This window comes from Mastigoproctus giganteus, chromosome 3 (genome assembly GCF_048544385.1).
Source record: "Mastigoproctus giganteus isolate SK-2022 chromosome 3, ASM4854438v1, whole genome shotgun sequence".
In the NCBI taxonomy this organism is placed as follows: Eukaryota; Metazoa; Arthropoda; class Arachnida; order Uropygi; family Thelyphonidae; genus Mastigoproctus; species Mastigoproctus giganteus.
Window position 1 is genome coordinate 56,046,795 of NC_143577.1, and position 13,220 is coordinate 56,060,014.

Below are 13,220 nucleotides of genomic sequence, written 5' to 3' on the forward strand. Positions count from 1 at the left end.
CAACAGTGCTCCCCTGATGGTACCCACAGCCAAATTATGTGAAATATCACGATACTCAGAAATAAAAACCTACCATAACATAAAGCAAAAATAAATAAAACAGACCACATTGAGCCCCATCTCATTAAAAGGCCATGTGGCCTATAATTAGGTAATGGAATTGCTGCATTCTGACTGTAAAAAAAATCATCGATGCAACTGACATATAATCAGCAAGCTGATGCAACTAATTTTCATAATGGTGACCCTTATGCATTTAGAAAATAGAGAAAGCACTCAAAGCAAATCCAAACTACAAATTAAGAACAAAGGTTAAATAGGAAATAACCAAAATGTAGATGGGTATGGGTGTGCATTTGCATCACCCATATCATCAAACCAGTTCAGAAACAAATACAGTTATTTTCTCACTTCATTAATGGTCACCATTATACAAATTTTTTGCATTGGCCTCACTATGTATTGTTAGTTGCATCAGTGCATTGATTTGTAGTGATTCCATGACCATTGTAGGCTGCCAATGAGATGGGGGTTCAATAGCCAGTCTTATTTATTTTTACTTCACATTATAGTCATGTTGTTGTCATAGGTTTTTATTTCTGTATGTAGTGATGTGTCATGTATTTTGGAGAATTTCGGTGCCATAAAGGGAGAGCCGTTAAATTTATTCTAATTGGCTACAGCTTCTAAATTAATTTAGGAACATATTCCTCTATAATACTCTCTTTTCTTAATTCATCCCCCCTTCTTTTGTTGCTGTTGTTGACTATTGTTTTTCAGTGAATTCATTATTTACTTGGCTTGGTTATTCTGCATACTTATTTATACATATTAATTGAAGGTTAATTTCAGTGTGTGTGACACACACACACACACACACTAGAATCTTGTTAATATAAAATTCAAGGGACCGAAATTTTCATGTTTTGTAATATCAAGGTCTGACAAAAATGTTAAAACTTTATAAATTTCTTTGTCATGCATAGTTTAACTCAGCCTTTGGTTAACAGTAATATAAACAATATTTAGTTTAAGTTTTCTTTTATTTATAAGGGGAAACTGTGTGAAAATAAACATGTATGTATAAATTAGTGTGAACTGTAATTGAATTAACATGAAAAACCAACAAACTCATTAATAAAGAAAGACTCTGATTTGTACAGTTCGTGTGCTTCTTTTGTCCTATGCATTCTTACTTACAGCAAAGACATTATTAAATGCAGTCATTGTTTCATTATCAATATTATTGTAGACCAACTTGCTGTCCATTATGTATAGCTAATTTTGGGTATCTTCTTTAGAAGGTAGCGTACATGCTTTTCCACTTTCATCACTGGTAAAAAAAAAAAAAAAAAATCATTTTGCTTGGTGGTCAGCATCATTTTTGGTCTTGGGGTTGGGGGGGGGGGATTATTTCATCTTCCACTACATTGACTGTCTTTTAGTTTGTGGGTCAGGCTGGAACAACCAACTTTCATTGTAAGTAATTACAGTACTCAAAGTCTGGATCTTTGATTTTTTTTTCAAAACATCCCCACAAACTTAGTTTTCATGGATACTAGATGGCCTGGTTATTCGTTTTCCACATTCTATCTTCTAAAAATCTTTTATGCCATTCAAACATGCCAACTCTTGACATGTCTCTTCCCCATAAATTTGATGTAACAACTGATAACTTTCAGTTGGTGCTTCTTTAGTTTTGTTAAAAATTTTAGATCAGTTCATTGTTCAATTGTTTGGTCTGTCATTTTAAACATGAACTGCAAAAACACATGATAATGAAAACCAGTCTCACTGCAAATGAATGAGTGTGTTGAAATGTGCCTTGACAGACAATTAGGGATAGGTTGAAGACTTTTATACCTTTGTTTCAAGGTGGTGCTTGATGTGTAGTGGCTGTGCACACAGTCTCATTATTTAATAGCCACACCTTGTATTGTTATTGGTAATAATCATATTAAGAGCAGGAGATTTGAGGATTTTCTTAGCAAGTACAGAGGAATATTGAGAATAGTTGCAAGTTAAGATTAAATTTGGAAGTGTCTAATACTATCAAACACAACAGGAGGGAATACATCATAAGAGTTTTATCAGTCAGTTGTCCTGAAGAGCATGGTCAGTAATTATTGATAACTGTTTTACAGGGGGTGGGGATACACTTATATAGAAGGGATGCAAGAATATTTGCTGATACCATGGAGGAAGTGTTAGGTGGGTCAGAAAAACTGCTAGCTGGGGAAGGGGGATATACAGATTACTAGATTAAAAGCAGCTGCAGGCTGCTCATTCTATTGGGGCATACAACAACCTGGAAAGTAGGTGCATGTATACTTCCTTGTACACCAATGCAAGGAGTATAGTAAAAAATTTTGAAGTACTGGTTAAGTTATCAAATGCAACATAGTAGGAATACTGGAAACATTGTGTCATTCAGACAATGGATGCAGGATTTGAATATGGTGAGTACAATATGTTCAGGAAGGAGATGTGGGTGGTTGGGGGAGGATGCTATTGTTTAAAAATTACATCACATCTCAGGCAGTGCCCTCAGATGATTTGGGTGGCCATTGTAATGTTGAATCAGTTTGGTGTGACGTAAGCACGGGGAAAACTAAAATGAGAGTAGGATTCTGTTATCAGCCTAATGACTGCATTAAGTATAAAAGACAAGTAGAGTGGACTAGTAAATCAGAAATTTTATAATGGGGGACTTTAACTTCCCACAAATTGACTGGAATGGACTGTGAGCTAGCTAGTCATACATTAGCAGAACTTTTTGGGATTAATTGAATCCCAAAAGTTTTCTATGACAGGATGTTAGAGAGGCAACAAAAAAAAAGCAATATTCTTCATCTGATTATCAGCAGTGACTCTTCATGCACTGAGAATCTCCAAATAAAGGAACCACTGGGTGCAAAAATCATAATCTATTGACATAGGATTTATTTAAAGATATAACTACTGTTAAGGGAAAGGAAAGGGATTTTGCTTTTGTATAGGTGACAATGGTGGTCCTAGACAGCTTTTAAAATTCTCTTCAGTGGGACCAACTGATTAGTATTGGTAGTGGCAACAAATGATGCAAGAAAGAAAGCTTATACATCATCAGCCATTAAAAAAAAAAAAAAAAAAAAACACTGCCCTTCCCACATCACCTGTCCATCCCTTCAACAGTTTGTGTAATTGTTCCTTGAATTTATTCAAACTATTCATTTTCACAATAACAGATGGAAATTTGTTCCAGTTTATTGATGATGTTTCCAACTTGAAGATACTGTTTAAAGCTAAGACATAAATGTTTGTCAGATGAATTGACAAGACTAGTGACAGAAGAAAAATACATGGGATGTGTATAAATTATGAGGGAATAGAGGAACCTACAGTAAGTATAAATTAGTCTGCAATGACAGTCACAAATGGCATTAGACAAATCAAATTACAAGGAGCCTTTAGCAAAGAAAAGTAGGAGAGACTTTACTTATGTTAACTTAAGAAGGAGAGGGTTGAATCGTGTCGGTCCACTAGATAAGAATAGTATATATATTGATGAACTGATTTCGGTAGCTGAAAAACTGAATAGATCCTTTGCATCTACATCCATGCATGAAGAATTTTTTAGGGATGTCACTAGTATAACAAAGTCTAACATGGAGCTAAATAATTTTATGATAGCTGAGAAGAAAGTGGAAGAGAAATTGAAGCCAAAAGTAAATAAGGCACCTGGGTCTGATAGGCTCTATCCATTTATATTAAGAGAGGCAGCGAAAAAGGTAAGCAAACCTTTATCCATAATCACGAGAGCATGCTTTAATACAGGAAGTTAATATGGATTGGACATTACCATTTGTAGAGGCATATGATGCAAGAAAGTAAGCTTATACAGTATCAGCCAAAAAAAAAAAAAAAAACCCCTATTTCACACAACCATTCACTCTAAAAGTTTGTCCAGTTCTTCCTTGAATTTATTTAAGCTATCAACTTCCACAATGGCAGATTTTAGTTTTCTCCAGCAGTCAACCACCTGCTGGCTAAAGACAAATTTCCAAATATCTATTCTACAACTTTCCTTCCTGAATTTTAATTTAAGCCCCCCCCCTCACGTTCGTAATCTGAGCAAGAGGAAGAATCTCATCAGCATTGAGCCTGCTGAACCTTCAGGGCCTTATACACCTCAATGAGATCACATCATGGGTTCCTAGTCTCTAGATGCCGTAATTTGCAGAATTTAAGCCTTTCTTGGTAAGAGCACCCCTTTGATCCCCTCACCAATCGTGTTGCCGTTCTCTGTACTCATTCTAGCAACTCTACATCCTTCCTAAAATGAGGCCTCCAGACCTGTACTCAGGTCTCAAGGCATGGCCTGACCATTGCCTTATACAAAGAAATAATCACCTCCCCCCCTACTAGCAAAATTCCTGTATATCATTGACAAGACCCCCATGACCTGCTCTGGTAGCCTGTCTGCACTGCTCAGAAAACTTCATATCTGACTGCACAATTACCCCAGGTCTTCTTCATTCTCTACCACCCTGAGTGTAGTACCACACAGTTGGTACATTTCTCTGGGGTTACTTCTACCCATATGCAGTACTTTGCATTTGTCAATGTTAAACTTCAGTTTCCACTTCTCAGCTCATCTGCCCAACTTTTCTAGATCCTGTTGCAGTAGAATACTGTCATTAACAACCCTGTCAACCTTTGTATCATCTTCAAACTTGGACATTAAGCCTAATATACCTTCATCAATATCATTGATAAATATACAAAACAACAGTGGGCCCAACACTAAACCCGTTGTAGCAACTTGCCCTTACTCTTGTACAGTAGTCTCTTCCAGGTGCAACAGTATCAAACGTTTTCCTGCAATCCAAGTGGCGCCTCCGTAGCCAGGTGGGAAGGAGCAGCAGTGCGTAGCACACGCTTCTTGATTAGACCGGGGTTCAAGCCTGTCACCACCAAATACAGAGGATGCGGAAAGGTCAGGGAATGACCACCGCATATCCCCGGAGCAATATGGCCTTAGTTGCTAATGCTCCTGAAAACCAAATAACAAACAAACAAACAAGCAATCCAAGTATATGATATCAAAATTATTTTTTTCATCCAATTCCCTTGTTACCACATCATAGTATCCAATCATATTGGTCAGACAAGACTTCCCCTTAACAAACCCATGCTGTGTGTGAATTATTACTGCAATCTTGTCTTGATGATCCTACAATGCTTCTTTAAGCTTGAAGAAAAAGAATGGAGCAAATGGTTAAAGATTATTATAGGATAATACTAACAGGAATATGGTTATGTGGAAATCACAGCATTAATTTATTACAGAGAGATTTTGTCTGAGCAATCTAATTAGCTATTATGATGCAGCAATAAAGGATTCAAAACTTAATTTTGAGAACATATACTTAGATTCCATTAATGCTTTTGATACTTCCACCTGAATGACTGCTATACAAACTGGAGCAGTGTGGCTTTGAGTAAGATAATGCTGTGGATAAAGGGATGGTTGAGTGGCAGAAAACAGACAGTTGTTATAAATGGACATTGCTATTCTTGGATTAATGTTATTAGAGGAGCCCTCAGGTTTAGTGCTTGAGCAGTGTGGCTTTGGGTAAGATAATGCTGTGGATAAAGGGATGGTTGAGTGGCAGAAAACAGACAGTTGTTATAAATGGACATTGCTATTCTTGAATTAATGTTATTAGAGGAGCCTTCAGGTTTAGTGCTGGGCCCCTTGTTTTCAGTATTTATGAATGGTATTGGAAGTATCTCAATCTAACTTTGCAGATGGTACAAAGGTTGGCAGGGTGTCAGCAACAAAAATCAAGGTGTACTGTACAACTGCAACAAGATGGGCTGAAAAGTGGCAATTTATATTTAATGTTGATAAATGCAAGGTGCTACACATAGGCAGCAGTAATCTGAATAACGTATCAGTTAGGTGGTACCATACTCAAAATGGTGAAGAATGAACGAGGTCTGGGGATAATTGCACGCAAAGTTCCATTCATTGTTGCTAAACTGAATAGTTTTATATAAACACATACATTCATTCAGATATATACAAGAGACCTTGACATGCCGCCTCCGTAGCCAGGTGGGAAGGAGCAGCAGTACGTAGCACACTCTTCTTGATTAGGCCGGGGTTCGAGCCCGTCACCACCAAATACGGAGGATGCGGAAAGGTCAGGGAATGACCACCGCATATTCCCGGAGCAATATGGCCTTAGTTGCTAATGCTCCTAAAAAGCAAATAACAAACAACAGACCTTGACATGACTGAATACAAATAGATGTGGTAGTTTCTGTGAAAAATTGTATAACATTACTTTAGGTGCACAACTTAATAGAGATTTTTTTTTTTTTTTTTTTTTTTTTATTCCAATATTTTTAGACACTGTGCTTTCATAATGCATACTGCCCAGGATCAGTTTGTAGCCCATGCATTTCACTGTGAACCTTCTTCTGGTGCCCTTTGTAAAACAATAGAGGCTGCTTGTAAAGTAAGTAACTTGTAAAACGCCATGATATTTGAAATGTTTACTAATTGCAGATGCTAAATGATGTATTTTTTTATTTGTTCTGCCCAACTTGCAATAATGAAGCATGTGTTAATAATATGTCTTTAAATATGAAATTAAATTTGATATGTGTTATTTCTTGGATGTAAGTTGAAATAGTTAGCTTCCATAAAGATCTTGCATTATATTTTGACACCCATTTTTCCTTCCAAAAATACATGCCCATAGCCAAATTCGGTGGCTGCTTATGCCCCTTGTTGAAACACCAAGTGATCCAGCTTCATAATCCTGTAGTTCTGCTCTTGTCTATCACATATTCATAAATCCTATATTATTGTATAGTTCACCATTACATGCATCCCCCTCCTTAAACCTCTCTGTACAAATTAATTGAGAATAAAATAACAGTCCAAGAAATCTTACTAGATTTTATAATTCCCTTCTGCTATCCAAATCTGTAGTATTTATTTATTTTTTTGGTTGAAATTTACTTTATGGTGCTTACCCATGGATCTTTGCAACAAGAAGTGAAGAGCTGGCCTAGCGCCACCTGCTGGTTTGCAGTGATTGGATAATCTATTCCTGTGCGTAACTTCATTTACTGGTTTTAAACAATGCCAAAGGGAGAAAAACTCCAAAACTATTTCACCTTTTGGTGTTGGTTTAAAATTAGGAAATGATTTTCCCCCTTTGCAGCTGGTTTGAAATCAGAAATATATTGTCCAATCACTGCAAACCAGTGGATAGAGTTAGGCCAGCTCTTCACTCGTTGTCACAAAGATCTATGGGATAAGCACCATAAAGTAAATGTCAACTTTTTTTTGCTTGGAAAATTCCTTTGAAAATAAATCTTTACAATCTTTGTGTTCTGTATATTTTTTTTACTAAAAGTTTTTTGAATTTAAATCTCTCAAAGTTGGCAGGTGTACAACTCAGCTGCATATCTCATATTTGTAAAACTTTCTTCCCTTATTGTAAATCCCTTGGAACTTTCTACTACAGTTTTCTGTCAAAATACTAATATACAGGGGATGAGTGAAAATTATTTGTTAAAATGTGTATGCAGAATTATTATACACACTTTAACAATCCATAATTTGTGAATTAAATGATTGATTTGTATTATTTGTTTATTTTTTTTAAATGGGCTGAAACCTATAGAAATGACAGATAACATGCAATAAGTTCTAATGATAGAAAGCCAATTCTTAAATGGTACTGGAAATTTGAAAATGTAGAGGTTCGGCATTCATGGGAAAGATAATATGGAACAAGGGTGCGTAATAATAACATTCATCTAATAATAATATGTCTGTGTAATAAATTTGCGGAACATGGAATTGTACACAATATCAATAATGCCCAGGATCAGTTTGTAGCCCATACATTTCACTGTGAACCTTCTTCTGGTGCCCTTTGTAAAACAATAGAGGCTGCTTGTAAAGTAACTTGTAAAATGCCATGATATTTGAAATGTTTGCTAATTGCAAATGCTAAATGATGTATTTTTTTTTATTTGTTCTGCCCAACTTGCAATAATGAAGACAAGCAGTGGTAGGGAAAGGACATCAAGAAGTATTAAAAATGTTGAAGCTCTCATGAATGCATTTAAAGGTTCCCCACAGAAGTCAAGAAGACAGGAACACAAGATCTGCAAATGAGTCAATCGGGTGTCATAAGAATTTTAAAGGACATAAATTTGAAGCCTTTTAGACCTTGATTACTGCATACAAAGGAAGATTATCCAGATGAATGAACACAATTTTATGAGTGGTAGTGTCATAAAATGGTGGAATCAGTGCTTTTGAGGATGCAACCAGACAAAGCCACAAAACTAAATGGACATTTAAATTGTCACAACTATGTTTACTGGGCCAGTGAGGTCCACACCTCACCTTGCAGAGGTGGATGGGAATCTCCCATCCATTTATTGTATTGAAAACAATACAATAAAACGTTAACCACATATCGTAAAAACGACTACATTACTATGGTTCAGTTGAAGGAATTGAAGTCCAGAACATACAATATTCCTGCACTTTTCGGTCAGGTAAAATTACACAAGACTGGATTTCCTATTCGACGTACTGTTTCCTACAGGAACTCGGCATTTTCAGCCTTAGCCACACATGTATATAACATTATAAAACCTTTTAGACAGGTTATACAATTTGGGATTAAGAACTACGATACATTATTTAATAATCATAAAGACTGTAGACTCGGCGACAATGACAATTTATTCTCACTAAATGTTACCTCATTTTATACGAATGTAAACGTTGAATACACATTTGATGTTATTTGGGATATGTTAAATAAAAACTCGACACCGTTTAATTATACGAAGCTGCCTATTAAGGAAATTTTTCACTTAATTAAACTGTTAGTTGAGGCTAACTACATCACCTTTCGAGACAAGGTGTACAAACCAATTTTTGGATTACCAATGGGTTTGAGCCTGAGTGGCTTAATGTCAGAGATCTATCTCTCAACGATTGAGCAGATACATTTGACACCTTTTCGTCCCCGTATCACATACTATGGGAGGTATTTAGACGATGTTCTAGTTATTACCGATAGTAGTACTATCCAAGACATTTTACATTCATTTAATAATATTCATTCTAGACTCAAATTTACATTGGAAAGGGAAGATACGGATACAAAGTCATTAAACTTTCTAAATTTCACGCTTACCCGGGACTCGAACAAAATACAATTTAGCATCTATCGAAAACCTACAAACACCGGTATGCTTCTACATTATAATAGCTATCACCCGTTCACCTACAAAAGATCGATTATCTTTAATAAATTTCTAAATGCCTATAAATATTCAACGACGGATTCTGCTTTGGACTCAGAAATACAAATATTAACTAGCAGATTCTTAAACAGGGGTTATCCCATTAACACAATAAATCGAATTAGGGTACAAGCTAAGGATAGGATACAAAATACTACACCAAGCAACAATAGTAATATCAAAAAATACTTTATTTCTGTCCCATATGTTGAACAGTGGCACAAACAGCTTAACAGATTCTTTAAAGATACTGAATTTAAAATGATAGCTAGGCCTATACGGAAGTTACACACTATACTGAACAATCGCTCGGTTCTTTCCGCGTTCGCAACACAAATTAATGATCTGGTATACAACATTTCTTGCGGTGATTGCAACTCGTCTTACAAAGGTTCGACGTGGTTTTCTCTTAATATTTGTGTAAATCAACACGAAGCCTCAGTTCGTGCTTCTCGTTCAGCAGCGTCAGAATTAGCCTTTCATGCCATTAACGAAAAACATACTTTTTTATTTAACGAGGCCAAAATACTTAACGTTCAACGTAATTATATGCAACTATTAATTGCAAAAACCGTTGAAATTAAATTACACGAGAATTCTGTTAATGTTCGGCGGCCATATTTGATCTCCGATGCGTGGACCTTTACGCGCATGCGCGAAGACATATAATCACTATTTAAGTTGCAGGTTTAGCCTGATTCGGTAATTTTCATTCCTGTGATCACGACAGTCGGTCGAAAAGCATTGTCAGCTTCAGGAAGGAAAAATCGTTTTGAATATTTTCGTTAGATTCTTTTAATTGCGTTAATTTGAATTTTAATTGTTTTAAATTGATTTTGAATTGTGTTAAATTGATTAGTTAATTATTTATATTTTACTTTAATATACCGTTAAGTTGTCTGTTTTTTTCGTTTTTTCCGTTTTAATTTCTGGAGGGTATCATACGGAAGTGTTCTACGTATTATATTGAGGTAAATTCCTCTTATTAATTTACTAATATTATGATCAACATAGAACATATTGAGTATTACAGCTCTGATTCATACTATCTAATTAAGTTTTATAACAAAGAAAAAAATGAGTCGGGAGAGGAGATCGTGCAAAGGATCATGGGACATGATCTTGCAGATCACCTACTAAATTTCAGAGGTAGTAAAATCAATTTGTCACAATTTTGCAACACGGAAATGATATCATTCGTTTCATAACAAAGAAAAATGGAGTCGAGAGAAGAGAATTTGCAAAGGATCATGGGAGGTGATGTTGGATGTGCTCAGAGCTGGCATAAACCAACTGGTTGTGGAAAAACGTTTATGATTCGGGGCATACCACTTAGGTGGCTTTGGGCTAAACATTTCCACCCACGGCAGAAACCTTTTGGTAACCAGAGAAATGGATATCTTGAGGGCAGTGATCTTGGACATGCTCAGAGCTGGCATAAACCAGCTGTGAGCACATCCAAGATCATTACATTACATGCCCTTTAGTCTTACCAGTTGAAGCACATGTAATGTACGCATTACAGTACCCATCTTTATTACTGAAGCCGTTGTATATTTCCATCAAGAGGCAAATCATTGCTTTTCTGCAATCAGCTAGGCCAGTCAAGAGAATATTTGAATCGGTTTGTGATTGGGAGATAACAGACTCCAAATTACATGTATGAGTAGAATATTTTGCTTGTCATTGGCCATTCTCGTTAGGCCGCAGAAGTCCTCATTGGTCATCAAGTTTTTGCATTTCTTTGCAAGTGCACTGAGTCAGTTGAGTGTGGCGAGCTTTAGATCCTCATTCATCTTGCTGTTTGGATGATTGTAAAAGTTTTCAAAAGAGATCTTCTCACAGTCACATTACAAGGCTATGCAGGTCATTACCATATGCTTCGTCAGGGTCACCGTTGTCTTGACATATCGTCTTACATATTTCAATCATTTCGCAAATGTCCAGGTCTGATTCATACAATTTATGATCTAGTATGAGCTCTTCGTTGTCGTCATAGATTTTGACATATTTTATCTCTGTTTCATCATTGTGAAATGGAATGTGCAGCGTTACCATCTTGCGCTTCTACTCATTGGGATCCTGAGCCAAGTCATAGTTTCGATAGCGTATTATGCATGGATATTGTTTCTCGTAGCGCTGCATGCATAATTTGCGATAAAGCATGACAGAGTAACATGATCCAACATGATAGTATGATTGTAACAATACAAATACCTGTATTGTTGCAATCATACTATTCAACAAATGGGTAATTAGGCTATTGGCCTAACCTCTTCGAAACATTGATTCAGTAGAGTAAGTAGCGGGCATGAGCATAAATTATATCGTTCATTATTTTGGTTCTAGCTGTTCGAAAATTAGTAGGTGTCATCAAAGATGTTTACACATAAAACATCTTTTGTGCATACAGGGTACATGCGCGATTTTTTTTAATGTACTTTTAAGTCATCATTTTATTTAATTTTTAAATTCAGAGCTTGAGGCAATATATGTTTTTATTAGCATTATTAAAGGCACACAATGCAAGAAAGCAAACTTATATAGCATCAGCCAAAAAAAAAAAAAAAAAAAAAAAAAAACAACCCTTCTCATTTCACCCATCAACTTGCTCCAAATGCTTGTCTAGTTCTGCCTTGAATCTGTTTAAGCTATCAACTTCTACAACAACAGATGGAAATTTGTTCCAGCAATCAACCACCTGCTGGCTAAAGGCAAACTTCTGCACATCTGTCCTACAACTGTCTTTCCTCAATTTGAATTTATGCTCTCTCAGGCGATTATTCTGAGCAAGAGGAAGAATCTCATCCACATTAAGCATGCTGAAACCATTCAAGGCCTTATACATCTCAATCAGATCACCCCACAGGTGACCCCAGGTGCCAAGCGAATTCGAGGTCAAGCGTTCAAAGTGCGAATATATAGCGATCTTTCCCAGCGATAAAAGTTCATTTTAAGTTATATCGTTTTTTACTAAAAGTTCATTTATAATCCAGTTCTCTACTTGAAAAAACACAAGTAAGAACAAGAAAAGAAACTCACCTTTCTTTTTCATTACACATATTACTTTATTTTACTAACCAACTAACTTATCTAACCGCTTGGCCTCCTTGCGGCACTGCTCCTGCCTCCCCGTGGCGGGGCTGGAAACTTAGGAGGGAAAGTCAATCTCCCAGGGCAAAAAGGAGCGTAACATGGACTACGACAATTATCCAGAGCTTGAGCAGCCTAGGTGCTCATCCAGTACCGTCAACAATGCTGACCATGAAATTTCTCATAATGTAACAAAGTCTAAATGACTGCATGCAGACACAGACCAACAGGAATGCCCATCATTCCTTATCTTACATAGTCTGTCGGACAAATCTATGAGCACTCCCTCACCATTTCTTATACAGAAATGTTTGGAAAATGTGGCGGGCTCTCCCAAAATGGTGAGAAGGCTCAGATCTGGAGATCTCTTGGTAGAAACAGTGAGCCGTGCACATTCTGAGAGACTGTTGAAACTAACAATATTTGGCAGACTACCCATTCAAGTCACCCCTCATGCAACACTAAATACTTCCAAGGGAGTAATTGCAGAGTGGGATCTGATAAATGTAACAGAAGATGAACTGGCCCAAGAATTCAAACATGAAAAAGTGGTACAAGCGAAATGCATCATGATCAGGAAAGATGGAGAACTTGTACCCACTCGCAACATCATGCTGACATTCGGAACACCTATATTACCATCCAGTGTCAAAGCCGGCTATCTCAACTGCCAAGTACGACCCTTTATCCCGAATCCTATAAGATGCTACAAGTGCCAAAAATTTGGTCATGCGCAAATGGCTTGTCGAGGAGATCCAGTCTGCCCAAACTGGGTCAAAAGAACATTCGCA

At 36.6% G+C, this 13,220-nt stretch overlaps 1 protein-coding gene across 7 annotated transcripts in view; it reads left to right on the forward strand.

Annotated features, from left to right (window-relative positions):
* LOC150088024 (protein Fe65 homolog) overlaps positions 1-13,220 on the forward strand; it is a 437,915-nt gene that overhangs the window by 402,959 nt on the left and 21,736 nt on the right. For all 7 annotated transcript variants that reach the window (XM_090370536.1, XM_090370537.1, XM_090370539.1 and 4 more), the window contains one exon: positions 6,401-6,509. In XM_090370536.1, coding sequence (XP_090226662.1) covers positions 6,401-6,509 — 109 coding nt within the window. The remainder of the gene's footprint in view (positions 1-6,400; positions 6,510-13,220) is intronic.